The 16209-nt window shown below is 42.1% G+C and overlaps 1 protein-coding gene across 4 annotated transcripts in view; it reads left to right on the top strand.

Annotated features, from left to right (window-relative positions):
- Positions 1-16209, top strand: part of ADK (adenosine kinase) — a 191812-nt gene that overhangs the window by 142568 nt on the left and 33035 nt on the right. For all 4 annotated transcript variants that reach the window (XM_083440552.1, XM_083440551.1, XM_083440553.1 and 1 more), the window contains 2 exons: positions 6962-6997; positions 12484-12598. In XM_083440552.1, the coding sequence (XP_083296678.1) occupies positions 6962-6997; positions 12484-12598 (151 nt within the window). The remainder of the gene's footprint in view (positions 1-6961; positions 6998-12483; positions 12599-16209) is intronic.

Genomic DNA, 16209 nt, shown 5'->3' with positions numbered 1-16209 from the left:
TTTCCTGCATAAATGGCCGCTGTTCTGCTGAAAATAAAGGGTGAGAGTTAACTTTAAGCGACAGAACGTATTTCAGCAGCTCTTCCTCTACACACTGGTTCTATGCAGTGTGAAATTCTGTGTGCTATTTGGTTTAAAAAAATGCTTTAAAAACAATAACTTTGCAGTGCATTTAAATGTTCATTATTGCTAAACAAGTTAGATTGTTTGGGTTTGCTACTGCATTTTAAAATGCGACTGATTATAAATCGGTGCCGCGATCTGAAGTGTAGGGGCAAAGAGTAGGGGCTTCAGGAAAAGGTACCAATGTGTAAATCTCCTGTTGAAACCCAATCTGCTAAAGCAATAGGATGGAAGCAGTGTGCGCTGCTTGTGTGTCTGAATAACAGAGAAAGTTTATCAAGGCTGAAGAACAACTGCTGTTCAAATCCTGTCTCCCCCCCCCCCAAAAAAAAGAATAGATTATGTTGCTGGTTGTATGTTTTGGTGTTGGGGTGTGGCGGTTATGGCTTTGTGTTTTGTTCTTTTGCTTTGCTTTGCTGTTGTCACACGCCATGCATGAATGAAAATGCTGCATTCTCCCGGGAGCTGTAAAGCTTCTGTGAAGATTGTTTATTTCCTTAATCCCTTCTCCTTTGTGAATCCTGATGTCAGATAGAAAATGGAAAGCCTTTAATATAGATATTATCACCCTTATTATCACCTGCACTAGGGAGTGCCCTCGCTGCCTGTTGTTACCCTAGCAATCGCCATATGTTGCTGCCTCTCTGAGGTTAGATTTTAACCTGACTACCTTCTCCCATACGAGGTGCCTTTGGGGGGTAGCACAGATGGCCCACTGCTTCTTTCATTACCTTGCACTTATGGTCAATCAATGCTGAAAGGCATCCTTTCATTTTGAACTTTCTGAGCTATTTGGGACATGCCAAATATCATTATTAGCAGCAGTTGCTGCAAAGGCGTGAACCCCAAGCCGAAAACCGTAAAGCAAACATGATTCCTAAAATAATAATAATAATAATAATAATAATAATAATAATAATAATAATAAATTTTATTTATATCCCGCCCTCCCCAGCTGAAGCCGGGCTCAGGGCGGCTAACAACAATCAAATAATCAAACAATCAAGCACTGAGCGCAGCTCTCAGAGAAAGAAGAGATGGAAGATCTGACTAGGATGTAGCAAATTTAACCTCCTCCTGGAGTACAGGTAGTCCCACTTAAGAAATGCCAGGAAACCAGCTATAATAAAATTCACACAAAAGTGCAGGTGCTTTTAAGCTGGAACAAATGGATGAAGCCAATCTCCTGCTGCAGCCAAGGAGCCTTCTGAGGGACAGTGAGGGGAAATTTTGCAGGAAGGATTTAAAGGAGGTAAGAGAAACTGTTTGGCAGAAGGACTGATCTTACAGCTATTGTCATCATATACTACAGCAAGCTGGGGGGAGTGCTCTTCACATGTAATAAGCACCTTGGAAAATGTCACAGAGGTAGGAATGGTAGAAAGAAATATATGGAGCAGAGCAGATACGAGTTCTGAAGCAAGAGCAAAGGATGGGAATGTGAAGAAAAAGAAGTATGGCGCATTGGAATGCTACTTGAAGGAACATAATTATGTCCCAAACTTCTGGTGTTTCTTTGGGAATTGAGTACTGAGATAGACTCTTATTTTTTTATGGGCAATTTTGTCTGTGGTGGCATTGGTGGTTTTGCTGAGGTCAAGGGAAGCCCAGTCTTTTTCCCTCTGTGTTTAGATTAGATTTTTTTTCTGCCCCCTTGGACAGAAAATACGGTTTGGTATAAACTGGGTAGCAACAAGACGTATTTGGAGTTGGCTACAGAACAGGGTAAAGATTAAGTGCCCAGCCTTACTGCTTTCCTGTGTGGCAGAACGTATCATTTCTCAAAAGGGACACCCTTGTCTTCTTGCTTCAGCCTTGTGACCTGACCTTCCATGTTTGTTCGTACAGTAAGAAAAATCGTCACAGCTATTCTGAAGAAAGTATGGCATGCCACAAACATTTCATCTGTCTGTTGCCACGGAATATTGTGATGTCATCTTAGATGGATTTTAAAGGGAATTGGACAAAGGCTTGGAGGATAAATCTATCAATGTCTACAAGCCATCATGATCTTCAGTTACAGAGGCAGTATCTCACCCTATCCCAGTTGCTGAGAGCAACCAGAGGAGAAAATCATTGCATTCATATCTTCCTTGTGGGCTTCCCAGAGGTATCTGATTGACAGATTTGGGAAATGGGATGCTAGACTAGATATACCAGGGGTCAGCAAACTTTTTCAGCAGGGGACCGGTCCACTTTCCCTGCATGCAATTCCCTGCATGCAAAACCAGAATGCAATTCTGGTTCTAAACGCAGAATAAGGGGTCTCTATAGTATAGTGTATTTTAAAATGGGGTTTCAGAGTTTTTAGGGGTTTTGAATATTTTACGTAGTTTTGTAGTAGTTTAATGCAGCTTTTATGTAGTTTTATGTAGTTTTTATGTAGTTTTATGCAGGTTTTCAATTTCATTGTTCTGCATGGGACAATGACAATATAGGTATCGTATCGTATCGTATCGACCTTGTGGGGGGGCCAGACTTTATTTTTTTAAAGAAAAATATCAGCGAATTCCTATGCCCCACAAATAACCCAGAGATGCATTTTAAATAAAAGAACACATCCTACTCATGTAAAATCACACTGATCCACGGGCCGGATTTAGAAGGCGATTGGGCCGGATCCGGCCCCTGGGCCTTAGTTTTCCTACCCATGAGATAGACTTTTGGTCTGATCCAGACATAGCTGCTCTTATATTGAGAAGGTTTGGAGGTGGGGAGGGAGCTGGACCAGCTGTGCTTGTTGCATGGCACCCTAACAGCATTTGGACATTCCTCTTTCACTCCTGATTTCCAGCACCAGAGTTTCTTGTCTGGCACCATAGCAACTGCAGGGCTCTTCCCACTTCAAATTTTAAAGCATACAACCACAAACGTAAAGCGTGAGTACCCCAAACAGATGTTTATAATAACCAAGTCAGTCTTACAGGTATGCTCAGGATTGGGCCTGGATTGACTGTAGTGCTTGCAATAGCCCTAAAGCAGCAAAAAACTCCATCTTCCAAGCAAAAAAATAGAAAGTATTTTAAATAACTGGAAGTAACTTGCACTCTACAGATTGATTCACAGATAGGCACAAAGCAGTATTAGAGGTTCCTCGCCAAATTAAAGTTTGGCACAGATGTTAATGTCTTCCCCTCCCTCTCACCTCAGAATAGACTTCAAACTTCCTATTTCAATTGCATGACTAAAAACTTGAGGTTACAAATATCATCTGGCTCCAATACATCTTGTTTAGTTTTTGTTCCTATTTTCTGTGGACTTATGGCTTCCATTACTACTCTTCTCCCCCCCCCCTTCTTTTTTTTTTCATTGTCTGTGTCCCAGTCCCACCTAAGCCTTTCTGGATTTTATTGTAGTTCATTAGAAGTGCATTTCTTTATCTTGGAGGCTTTCAGGCTCTTTCCCTCCCTATCCCCCACCCCATGTATGCCTTGGCTTTGTTAATTGCATGCTGCTCTAAGAATACACTGCATGATACCTTTGAACCTTACACTTTGCCTTGACAGCTGGGCTAGCAAATGCCACTGACAACGGGGAAGTGTGGGGGGGGGGATCTTTTGTAAGTAAATTGCCAATGTGGCTAACCTTGCTGGAACCCAATTGTTAAGGCTGTGATTCAGTTTTTCTGTCAAACTCAGTTCAGGCTAACCTGGCTGGCCTTCTGCTTCTTCAGTGATCAGCCTGAGGAAGTGTGCTTTCTCAGCTTATCAGGTTTTATTAACTTCAGCTTCCTGCTGCAGTAATTGTTTGTTCCCACTTCAGCTTCTTAGAAGGTCCACCAGAATGCCTTGTCACCAGTGCCTGAGAAACACGTGCACATTAAATACTTCCTTGAATTATTTGCAGCGCAATCCACCAGAAAATTCTCCTACCTACGCAGGCCCCGCTGAAATGCGTGGGAGCACTGTAAGATCACTTCTTTTGCAGTGCTCCATTTATCTCATCAGCAGCCCTCCTCAGCCAATTGTACTTGCATTGCTTATGTTTAGTAGTCTGCAAAGATCACTATTTCTCCGCTGATGTTACTCCCCTGCAAAATGGAACAGTAAAAAGGCACCGGCGATAATGTAAAATGAACAAGTGATAGTGAGATTGGCCAAAACTTACCTCCTGCTGTGAAGTGAAATGTGAGTAACGGGGGGGAATGATTAAGATACTTTGGAAAATAGGTAAAAGCTTTATTACAAACAGGGCTCCGTACATAGATATACGTTAATGTTTCGTATGTTGGCCCAGTTGACATGTGGTGTGAACATGCTTGTGTGCAGGTACCGTATTTCTCGCTCTATAAGACGCACCAGACCACAAGACGCACCTAGTTTTTGGAGGAGGAAAACAAGAAAAAAATATTCTGAATCTCAGAAACCAGAACAGCAAGAGGGATCTTGCTGTTCTTGCTTCTGGGATAGCTGCGCAGCCTGCATTCACTCCATAAGACGCACACACATTTCCCCTTACTTTTTAGGAGGGACAAAGTGAGTCTTATAGACCAAAAAATACAGTACTTACAGAAAAATCACAGCTGCTTTGCTGCTCTCCAGAAGCTGCTGCCGCCACAGTACCTGGTGCTAGTGCTACATGCAGATCTGGGTTCATGATTTGTTACAAGCAGCAAGCCCTATAACTTGTGGTTTGTCTGGGCCAAGACAAACCATGAGCCCAGGCTTAGCCATGACGCTGAGCCAAGCCATGTCTTAGTTCTGCAGCAGGGCATGTGGAGAAGGAGCGAAATGGCCACAGTTTTTCCTCTGAGTACCAGCACACTTGTACATGGCTTAGCCATGGTTTGGCTACATACTCATTACAAACTCATTTTATGTCTTCTAATCTTTTCAAATGGTACGTTTTCAGTGAGGGATATCTGAAGGTCTGCTAGAGGAACGGTCTTCTGTTTGCACAGGTAGACTTCCTCTACCATATTCTGCACTGCCACCTCCACGCAGCCACCAAATCTGCTTTGGAGCATTGGAGGACCCTCTGGGTCAGGTTTGGAGGTGCGTGGAGGCAGCAGAGGCAAGGAAAGGGAAATCCACTTGTGCAGCACTGGATATCACCCAGTATATGTAAATTATCTTCAGTGATGTCTTCATATTAGAACCAATTAGGAAATAGCATTACTGCTTTCTCCCCTGTTCTGTGCTTGTATTTAAAATCACACATTTAAAGGGGAGCCATTAATGTTTGATATAAATATGAAATAACAACCTTCTGGTGCTCAAGTCCTACTTGAGGGATGAAGAAGAGTTCAGTTGCCTAAAGCTGTGAGTAAGACATCAAACTGTTTTAAGGGATTCTCTCATTAATGGTTGGATGTGTTGTTTTATTTGAAACACTTGGGGTTCTTTAATGTGAAATCAATGACAAATAGCTTTCAATATGTTTGCAGCTAAGCACCAGGCTAATCCTTCAATGACACCATGAATGTTGTTGATTGAAATTATATTTTAAAGCTTATAACTATTACATAAAGCTGTAATCAAACCGTATAATTTAAAAATATCAGAGGAGTCCTGCTGCATCTGATGAAAAACCCAACCAGATGTCTACAGGAAGCCTGCAAATGTGATGAAAAGGTGTGGTCATTGGAAGTAGAGTTGGAAGGAACCCCGTGGGTCATCTAGTCCAACCCCCTGCAATGCAGGAATCTCAACTAAAGCGTCCATGACTGATGGCCATCCAACCTCTACTTAAAAACCTTCAAGTTGACCAGTGGTTTTCAGCCAGTGTGCCGTGGCACCCTAGGGTGCCTTGAATGATGGTCAGGGGTGTCGCGGGCAACACTGGCCTCTGTCCCTCTTTCCTTCCCTCCCTCCTCTGACGCCCTCTCACATCTCTGCCTCCCCAAGGCTTGCACAGCTGTTTGCTGCAGCAGCCCTGGCTACAAGCTCCCCAGGTGAATGGCGCCTCTGAAGCTGGCCAGAGGGTGCTCCCCAGGCCCCTGTGGGGCAGTGTGAGGAGCCCCTTCTCTTTGGGGCGGGAGGGGGCAGTTCAGAGACTAGGGGGTGCAGCTGCGGCTGCCCAGAAGACTCCCAAGAAGAGGGGAGAGGAGAGGAGACTGAGGGAACACTCTCCAAGGGAGGGCGTTCAAAAAGGGGTGAGAGACTGCCAGCTCTGCATTCCAGGGATGACATATCTGGCCTCCTGAGCCCCACAGGGGTGCTGCAGAAAAAAATTAGTTGCTTAAGGGAGCCATGGACTCAAAAAGGTTGTAAACCTATAAAGTAGACAGATCTTTTGAGCAGTTCTGAGTTAAAATTCAGTGTTAGGTTGAGCAGGAAACTGCATGTTTCCTATTATACCGAACTGATGCTGGAAATGGCACCTCTGTATTTTTATTCTGCTCTCCTCTGAAACAGCCAAGGGTCATTTACCCTGATTTGTGGCTTCATCACATGTTAATTTCCTTACCAGCGGTGCAGTCACAACACGGGGTAAGCGATCCTAAACGTTATTGGGGAAAGGTGAGGGTGCCGTTTGTAAATTTGGCTCTCCAGCCTCACTGCTGTGGCCTTTGGGAAGTGTGGTAGAAATGATTAATAGTGAAAAGTCCTGTGGTTAACTGTACCCTTTTCTGTTAAAGGCCATTAGTCCAAAGTTACTTTGCCAGTGGGGAGGAGAGCACACATTTTCCTTCCATCTCTCTGAAGTGTGTTGACACTTCATTGCTATCTTGTCAGGGGAAGAAGCAGCCTTTTCATCGCAAGTAACTGAACAACTGCATGTGGGCATATTGAGATAATTATGTAAAAGGAGACTGCCTGAATGAGCTTCCAAATGTGTTATTTCTTTATTATCTAGCACTTTATAATTAACTGTTCCCTTTTTATTATTATTTCAGGAAGCTGCCACTTTTGCTAGAGCGCAAGGCTTTGAGGTGAGTTAACCTATGTTGCACGCTAAACAGATTCTAAAGGGTTTTTTCCCCCTTGCTGATAATGAAGTTCTTTTGGACAGTGATTGATGTGCTATTATACTCTCCAAGCCTCGCAGCAGTTGCCATAGAAACTTGGCAGTCGTCATGGTTTCTTTGTTCTGCCAGCTCAGTGTTATGACGCACTCTGCTAGGTCTGCACCCAACATCGCCTACAGATGTTATTTATTGAATTTTGAAAAGCCTCTTGGGAAGCTGAGAGGTTGGGCACGGCTTCAAGCTGCCTCTGCAGATATGGGGCCTGTCAGTTTGCTCAGTTAAAAAGCCACCTCATTAGCTGAATTACACTCCATAAAGATCCAGTGCTAAAGCATTGGTGAGGCAGGACTAAATACTGAAATCTAACACCATTTTAAATAACTTAAACTCTGCCATATGTGGATTATCGTCATGCAAATGAATTTTAGTAAGGTGGTATGTGGAATTGTTAAGAGCTGATTAACGTAAACCCTGCCTTTTACACTCAGTCTCTTTTGGAGAAGTGGGCTGTTCTTTTGTTAACAGGCACAAGTGGTATTTTCCATCTGGGTTTGTACAAATGTGCAATCTCCTAACAGCCACACACAGTCTCTGTCTTTTGTTTAGTCTATTGTGCATCATTTTTAGAGGGTCTACTCTTGACTTTAGTATTTTTATTTGCGAATGCTTCAGATTCTGGAGGGTTTATCAGTATACCATTTCCCCAATAGCCTGATCAGGAGAACTACTACCTATAGGACATGGGGACTGTTTCCTAGCGTTCACCAGACACTATATAATGTGACAACCAATGTGTTTGATATTAAGTGATCCTTGCAGTCCAATGTGCACGAAGCCTTTTTCTGTACATGTGCATCTGCCTTAACCCCTCAAGTGTTTTGTTCATCAGGCAAATACATCAGGAAAGCTGATGCTTGGGCTGTTCAGTTCCCATTTGCATTATCAGACCCACACAGTTAGGGGACCATACGCTGATCTGATACTTTCCTTTGGGTCTGGGCAAGTACAAAGGAAGAGAAAGAGAAGCACATCTGTGGTGTGTCTTTGTGTGTATGTCCAATTTGGATTGCTTCAAGATAACTCAAAAGCAACACACATCTGCGCCATCTTTATAATGTTAACGCAATATGCTTTGCAGTTTTATTTTGTGGTGGCTGCTTTTATAGAAATGAAGAGTATGCAAATTGAAAGGTGTTGTGTTTTTTTTTACAATCTCTATTAGAATAAACATGATTTGTCAAATAAAACAGTGTTTTAGGTCTTCACGATTTAGCACAATTTATTTGAAATCCATAGTATGGTATAGTAGAACAGCAAAGAATGGAAGTTGTGTATTAGCCTTGCCCTTTTTATGTTTTCATTCCTTCCTTAAGCTGAAAACCTGGGGCATGCCTGGTTTAAATTAACACCGAGTGACAAAATGCTTTTGCAAATGTCTGCCAAACACCTTTTTATTAACCTTTCCATTAGCACTTTCTTATACTTCCTAGCACAGTTTCTGCTGAACATCCTAAATCTGCCACGTCTGATTTCACTGCATTAGCAAAGTGCACAGAGATTGTGATCTTATCCCATATTGCCCCCTTTGCTTGGCAGCAAGTGACATATCAGATCTGCCAATGGTGATGTATGATGTTTGATAATGTGTCCATTGAGGTTTTTTATTCTGTAACTTTAACATTTCCCCAAACCTCACAGCGAAAAAGGAGCAATGAAAATGGTTCACCATTAGATCTTTTTAGAATCACGAAAACTAAAGGGAAAATTATAGTAGAATAAGGGCTCTAATTGACTGCTGTTTGAGAACATTATCAGAAGCTGAATGGAGGTCCAGTATACACAGTTGCCCTTAGGACCTATAACATAAGAAATACTAAATAAGTGCCTTTTCTTCCTTAGCACAACCTATATACTAAGACCGTCCTTTCTTAGTATAAATTGTGCTTCTGATTCAGGCCAGAGTCTCAAATCTACATGAGAACTACAGGTCTGAGTTCTGGTAATATTTGATGATGGACTGAACCACTTTGGAGATGGGTGAGGGAGCCACATTATTAATGTAGGGGGTTACATCCACTTAGAAAACTAATGCATCCTGGAGAGTATAAGCTAGTGCTAGTTATTTAAGTGCAGGGAGGATTTCCATTTGGAGGAAAAATCCACTCTCCCCACCTTCACTCTAAAGTGGTATGTTGAGCAAAAAGCTGTCTAAAACTGGATTAAAATAAAGAATTAATATAAAACTGCAGAGCAGTAAGATTCCATGGTAGCAAAAACAACAAACTTTGCAATCAACTGTAAGTAGAGACAAAGAGAACCATTTTCACATGGCACCCAAAATTAGCACCTGGAGGGAATTTCACAACTGGGGTGCCACCACAGGGAAGGACCTGTCCCAAAGTATTACCCAATGTGCCTCTGGGGGCAAAGACCTGTGTAGAAGTACTTAATGACTGGGCCGTTTCCTCTGGGAGCAGAGAGTGCTTTTTAGGTATTTGTTGTGCCTGGCAAGCTTTGTTCCATTGCTACTTGTATAACTCAAAAAAAGATGCAATAAAAGAATTCCATAACTGTTTGTACTGCACAGAGAAATTTTGTAAAAACCTGCAGCTTTGTACTTTGACTGATTAAGGCTACTACTAAACATTGTGGGAGAGGCATGACTGCCACCAAAAACAGCTCTACATTTCCTCCTTTCTGTGGTAACTTCTAATAAAATGATCTGTATGCCTTTTTAAATTAGTCTGCCATAAACTTTGGAGACAAATAACCATGGTTTTAGTTCCTGGTTAAGGTCAGTTACACCTGGCACTACGTTTTGGATAATATATATTTTAACAAGAAATCAAAAGGGGAGGGAATCTCAGGCAATAAAAAGGGTTCAGAAATATGCAGTGAGAAAAGGCAGTTTGCATGCTGGTGAGATAAGCAACATAACCTCCTGTAAGATGATCTATGGTTTCCTGGGACTACGCAGGCTCTGGGAGAGGAGCTTGTAACTGTTTTCTCCTGCCTGGTCTGTTTTACTCCCACACCGCAGTGCGCTGAGCCACAAGCCAAGATTTGGCTTTGCAAGTTATCTGAACCCAACCTTGTGGTTAAGGTCTCTCCTCCCTAACCACAAGCTGTAACTAAGGCTTGTTCTCGGCTACACCTTGTGGTTACCGAGGAGAGAGCTTAAGTCCAGGATCAGATGACATGCTAAGCCAAATCTTGGCTTATCTTAGTGCTTCATGGGGGTGAAAAAAGACTGGGAAGAAGCAAGGCAGCTGGGAGCTCATCTTCAGGAGCCCATATATTTGTGTGGCTTACTGTGATACGCAAACCAGGCCAGAGCAGGGTAAAGCAAAAAGCAAAGTAGGTGATGGGAATTGCTGGTACATGTCTTAAAAGATGTCCCCGCTAAGGATTTAAAACGAAGAGCCTTTTGTACTTTATGTAGTATTGCAAGAAAGTTAAATTGGTTCTAGTGGGATTCTGGACACAATTACCGTATTTTTTTGCTCTATAAGACTCACTTTACCCTCCTAAAAAGTAAGGGGAAATGTGTGTGCGTCTTATGGAGCGAATGCAGGCTGCGTAGCTATCCCAGAAGCCAGAACATCAAGAGGGATTACTGCTTTCACTGCGCAGGGATCCCTCTTGCTGTTCTGGCTTCTGAGATTCAGAATTTATTTTTTTCTTGTTTTCCTCCTCCTAAAACTAGGTGCATCTTGTGGTCTGGTGTGTGTTGTAGAGCGAAAAAGACGGTAATTAAAACCACTTCAGATATGAGAGGATCATGCTAAACAGATAACAGCTTACAATATGCGGTGCAAGAATTTGTATGTCGTAGAGTCGGACTGATTTGTACAATCATCCGAAGGTTTTGGATTTCTTAGTATAGATTGGATTTATCTGTAATGACACTGACAGATTGTAAACGAATGTACCAAAGGAGGGCCAACTTACACATGATGAGGGTAATCTTTGATTGGATCTCCTGTATGTTTTATTTGTTTAATCAGGCACAGGAGGCACAAAATTTGATTAGAACAATAATTCTGGGGGACATTAACCTTTTCTTCCATGTAATTTCTTCAGCCTCCATGGTTTTTCCTCCCATCCCCACAGTGCTGCACGAGTGGAGCAGAGTCCTGTGGAGGATTCCCACCCCATATTCTGCACTGCCAAAGAGCCTAGGTTCACTAGCATCTGTAGCGTCAAATTCTTCAGACTCAGTTTTTTCATTTTCTCAAGTGGGCACCGGGATACCACCAAGTGGCTTGTCATCCTCCAATCCCTTGAAGGCAGGGGGGGAAAGTCATCACTCCCAGAAGATCTTTGAGTTGTCCCTCCCTTAGAGTGGCAGTTCATTTCTTCTACCTTCCTTGAAAGGGACCTGGTTTTACTGGTGCTCTCCCTGTATTCCACAAGTACTGTGCCCTGATTCATTATTTGTTCTATCCACAAGGTGGAGAGATCAGGCACCACTGACGGGTATTCCATCTTTTTAGCTAAAATAAAGGAACAGCTTGGAGGCTGTGCTTATCTGTAAGAAACCTATGAGCCTAAGGCCTCATAGGGCAGGGACAGAAAAGACTTTTGTTACCGTGAGGGACTTACTCCTGTGCAATATCACCTTGGTACAGATCTTTGTTTCCAGTCTCTCCATGATGCCCCTTTTGTTCTTCTCTGCCAATGAGGATGATGGCTGACAGTGAACAGAAAGCCATTCGAAGGGGTAAGGGCTAAAGCAAGGGTTGGGGGTAGAAACCCATTACCCACCCATCCACCCACCTTGTGCTGCAAGCTGCCTAAAATGCTTGGTAGACATAAACACAGGGGTTCATTTGTGGATCAACGAACAAAGTGAAGAAAACCATGTATGTTCACTTTGAGGAGAACAGTGAGATTTTCCAATCACTCTTGGAGACAAACTTCTCTCTCTTAGTGTAAGAATTAATGGCAGCCAAATGGCAATGACACCAAATTCCTTGCAGAAACATTGTATTATTATGAAGTTACAGAGAAATGCTGTAATTCTAGAAAAATGTGGGCAACACTAATGCATATGAAGTTTAGTGTCAAGAATGAAGTGATACAACTTTGGAAAACGTTAATCCGTGCATGTTAGAAATGCAAGAGAGATCGGGAAAGTAGTGTTTTCTGTTTCACTGGCCCTTGTTGGTATAGGCGTGTGCCCTATGCCGCCTTTTCTTAACATTTTTTCACTCTCTCCTGTTTCTAAGTGGAGTGGATGTTTCCACATTCATTTAAAACAAAATGAATCCAACCACAGTTAGTTAAACCAAACAAGGTTCTCAAACCACAGTTTGAACCCGAATGGAAAAGTCTATTTTCATATCTAAAGTAATTTCCTTACATTATTCAAATAAAGTTATAATCTCAAGTGTGCTGTTTTGTACTATGTACAATACATCTTTTGTTTTTCTTTTTTGTGTCACCAGACTGAGGACATTAAGGAGATAGCCCGGAAAGCACAAGCCTTGCCCAAAGCGAACCTGAAAAGACAGCGGGTTGTCGTATTCACCCAAGGGAAAGAAGACACTATTATGGCCACAGGTACGTAGTTTCTAAGCATTATATCCAAGGTATATAAGGGAATAGCACTCCATTCAGCATTGGTTGGGTCGCAGTGGGCCGCCATGTTTCAGAAAGGATGCAGAAAAATGAAAGGGTTCCAAGCAAGGAACAAAGTTGATTAAAGATTTGGAGTATATGGTGCCTGAGCATGAAGTACACTTGTACAGTTGTGAAAAAGAAGGTGGGGGCGGACAGGCAAAGAAGCATCAGAACAGCTGTTCTGGGAAACAAAGAGAAGATTGGCTGACCATTCGAGCGTATGTTAGCCATGGCTTAAATCTAGGGGAATCCCTAGATTTTGTAGGACAGAACTAGTACTTCAGGAGTTTCTTGAAAACTATGATGATATAATTACCAATAACAATACGAATCTTAATACTAATATGCTCTAGTTAGTATCCAATGGTGTTTCCTCTGCTGATGGGGGAATCCTTCAGAACAAGTTTTAGGGAGGCTGGGGTGTGGGGGAAGAATCACCATAAATTGCCTTCCTCCCCATTCCACTGACAGATGCTCCCCATCATCAGAGGGAATACCGCTGGATATATAATATATTTTGCTTCTCCAAAATGTTGCATAAAATTGAGTTTATTGTACTAATGGCCACAATCCAACACTGCTTGGAATTTTAATCATCCTTGCATGTACACACCTGACACAAGACCTGCTTGTTGATTGTGTGTGTGTGTGTGTCTATGTATTTTAAGATCAGTGATGTATATTGTAATGTGAGTTGCTTCTTACAAAGCAGGTTGAAAATATTGATTCAAATTATTTTTATTCTGCTTTTATACACTGAGCATTAGCTACTGAATTATGTTGGCCACGAGCATGAGTTCACCATACAACAGCTGCTAAAACAGTTAATTCTTTTAAGAGGCGGCAATGGAAATGAAAGTGTGTACTGTGAAGTGAATTTCCAGTTGCTTTTATTTGAAAATCCCACTCTAAGGGTTTCCCAGTTGGCAATTCCCCCATCTTCTGAAAGTGGGCAGGAGGTGCTTTCGTGAGGAAGAAATGATGATATGTGATATTCCAATTTAAGCGTTACAAACATGACTGTCTGGGGGGCTTTACATCTTCTTTTTAATTTAGATAGCCCATGCTTGTTTATTAAACAGTGCTGTGGCTTGCTAACCTATGCAGCAGGGAATGCTGCTTGTCATTCGTTTCTGTGCAGCAAAATGTATTTACATACAGTTCAGTACTCTGTTGCTTCATCTGTGGTGATGAGCTGCATAACCCTAACCTTACCGCTACTACTGCTAAAACATCGACTCCAGTGGCAAGAGTTTTGTTGGATATTTCATAGGTCATAGAGGTTATACGGGAGCTATCCACACAATGAATGTGAATTTTAATCATGGCAGACACTTGCGTCATAACCCCGCAGCGTATTGATACACAATGTTCATTTTTGCTGCCATGGGACTTCCTATATTGCTTCTGCTTCTGAGTCAGCTTTGTCTTAAACCAGCTTTTAAAAACTCAGGATGAGAGCAGTCCGCTCCCTCCCAAATTAATTTATGACCATTCCTTCTGGGACAACTTCAGAATTGAAACAAACCTCCCTGCCTTCTATGGCTGGCTGAACCAAGATGATAATAAGGGCCATTTATGCATACATGTTAGTAGCTTCTGTCACTAAGCATTTGTTTCATTCTTCGAGCTGGAAGTGATAGCATATCCATTAATCCACTCTAAAATACTCTCTCTTTTTTGTAATTAGAAGTGTATTTGAGGACTAATGTTTTCTAAACTGTGCTGTTTGTTCCTTATGAAAATCAAGTCAAAAGAGGGGGGTGTGCCCTTCGTCTTTTTTAAACAAAAGCTAAATATGCCTAATAAATTCAAGATGGATAGAGAAGTGTATGCCACAGTGTCAGCTCCATAAGCAAACATGATAAATGTTAAGTCGGTTTTGAGCCCAGGGATAAGCTGTTCAGCACACAAGCGTAGCCGAATCTCTTTGCCGTGTTGTTATTCGTGGCAGCCAAATAAATGTCAATAATAAAAGAGAATTAAAGATTTTCATTTCCCAGAGGCAGTCCCTCTAATACGGCTTGATCTTCCATTTCATTTGTAATTCGTTCTTGTGTCAGGACGCAGCCATTCACCAGGCAGTGTGTGACATGAAGTCGTTTAATAATGATTAAGAACATAAAAATGCATGGCCTGTGGGGCAATTCTCCAAAGATATACCAATTTGTTATTATTTCCTCCATACACACTCATACACCCTTCCTCTCCTCTTGAATATGGATCAGCCTCCTCCAGCCCCGCAAACCGTACATTATAAAATGGTTTATGAGAGATGGGCTAATGGCAGTGGGCACTACTAGCATGCTCATGAAGGTGTGTGCTTTAAGCCACCCAGTTGAGAGAATTTTCTACTCTTTAACAGCAGACGAGTTGCCTTCATAATCTAGCCTTTGTCCTGTGGCTCAAGCAACTTAGATAACAGTGAACATTTGACTTTGGGAGGATAAAACTGTCATTGAAATTCTACTCAATATTGATCCAGAGCAGATTCCAATGTATAGTTAGCAGAGTAAAAACTTAAACACGTTGCAGGATTCCCCAAAAACACACCAGAGGCAATTGTATTTCATCCAGCAGAGGAAGGAACTCATTCTGATTAGGTTGACATGAATGTGCTCTACAGATAGATTAGCTCAGACACCATATACACTGAGGGAAAGTATTTGATCCCCTGCTAAATTTGCCCGTTTGCCCTCTGACGAAGAAATGACCAGGTGCTTCTAATCTCAGCTCCTTACATACAGTGAAGATACCAGGTAGCCTGACATCTGGCTGGTTGATAGGGGATCAAATACTTATTTCACTCATTATAATGCACATCAATCTCTGACTTTTATGTTCTGGGTTCCTGGGGGTTTTCCTGTTGTTATTCTGTCTCTCACAGCTACAATAAACCTACCATTAAAATTATGGACTGGTCATTTCTTTGTCAGAGGGCAAACGGGCAAATGTAGCAGGGGATCAAATACTTTCACCCCTCACTGTAGAACGTGCACTGCGTCGATTTTGGATGAGGCCAAGGTTAAGTTGTTCACTGACACACAAGGCATTAGAAAGAGATAGCTTGTTTAAAAATGATTTGTTTAAAAATGGTACCCATTGGTCAGTGTGTCAAAATGGTAGGTGGTTTGCTTTTTAACAAGGTTTTCAAAGGTACTGAAAAAACATGCTGAAAGTGCTGTCTTGGGGCAAAGATATGTCAACTCAACGGATGTATTCTGGGGCAGCAGACAATTGTGTGGAAAAGCTGTGGTCTTGGGGAGCTTCCCCTCCCCCTAAAAAGGCCTTCCGCCTAAAACTATTTGAATCCAAATATAGTCCTTGTCCTTTCATGCACAGGGCCCTAGTACTTTAATAGCACAGTTCAAGAGCGGCGCAAGCCTCTCTATCTCATCGAAAGCCTCCCACCTGAACTCAGGATCTCCTTGCAGATTGCTTGAATAAAGCTTTTTCATAATAGATTGTTTGCATGAAAACCTACACTCACACAGGAAGTTACCTGTGTGGGAGAGGAATTTGTGTCAATTTCCCCACCTCAGTGTGGCATC

This window comes from Podarcis tiliguerta (assembly GCF_965153285.1).
Source record: "Podarcis tiliguerta genome assembly, chromosome: 5".
NCBI classification, from domain to species: domain Eukaryota; kingdom Metazoa; phylum Chordata; class Lepidosauria; order Squamata; family Lacertidae; genus Podarcis; species Podarcis tiliguerta.
This window is presented reverse-complemented; position numbering and strand designations above follow the sequence as displayed.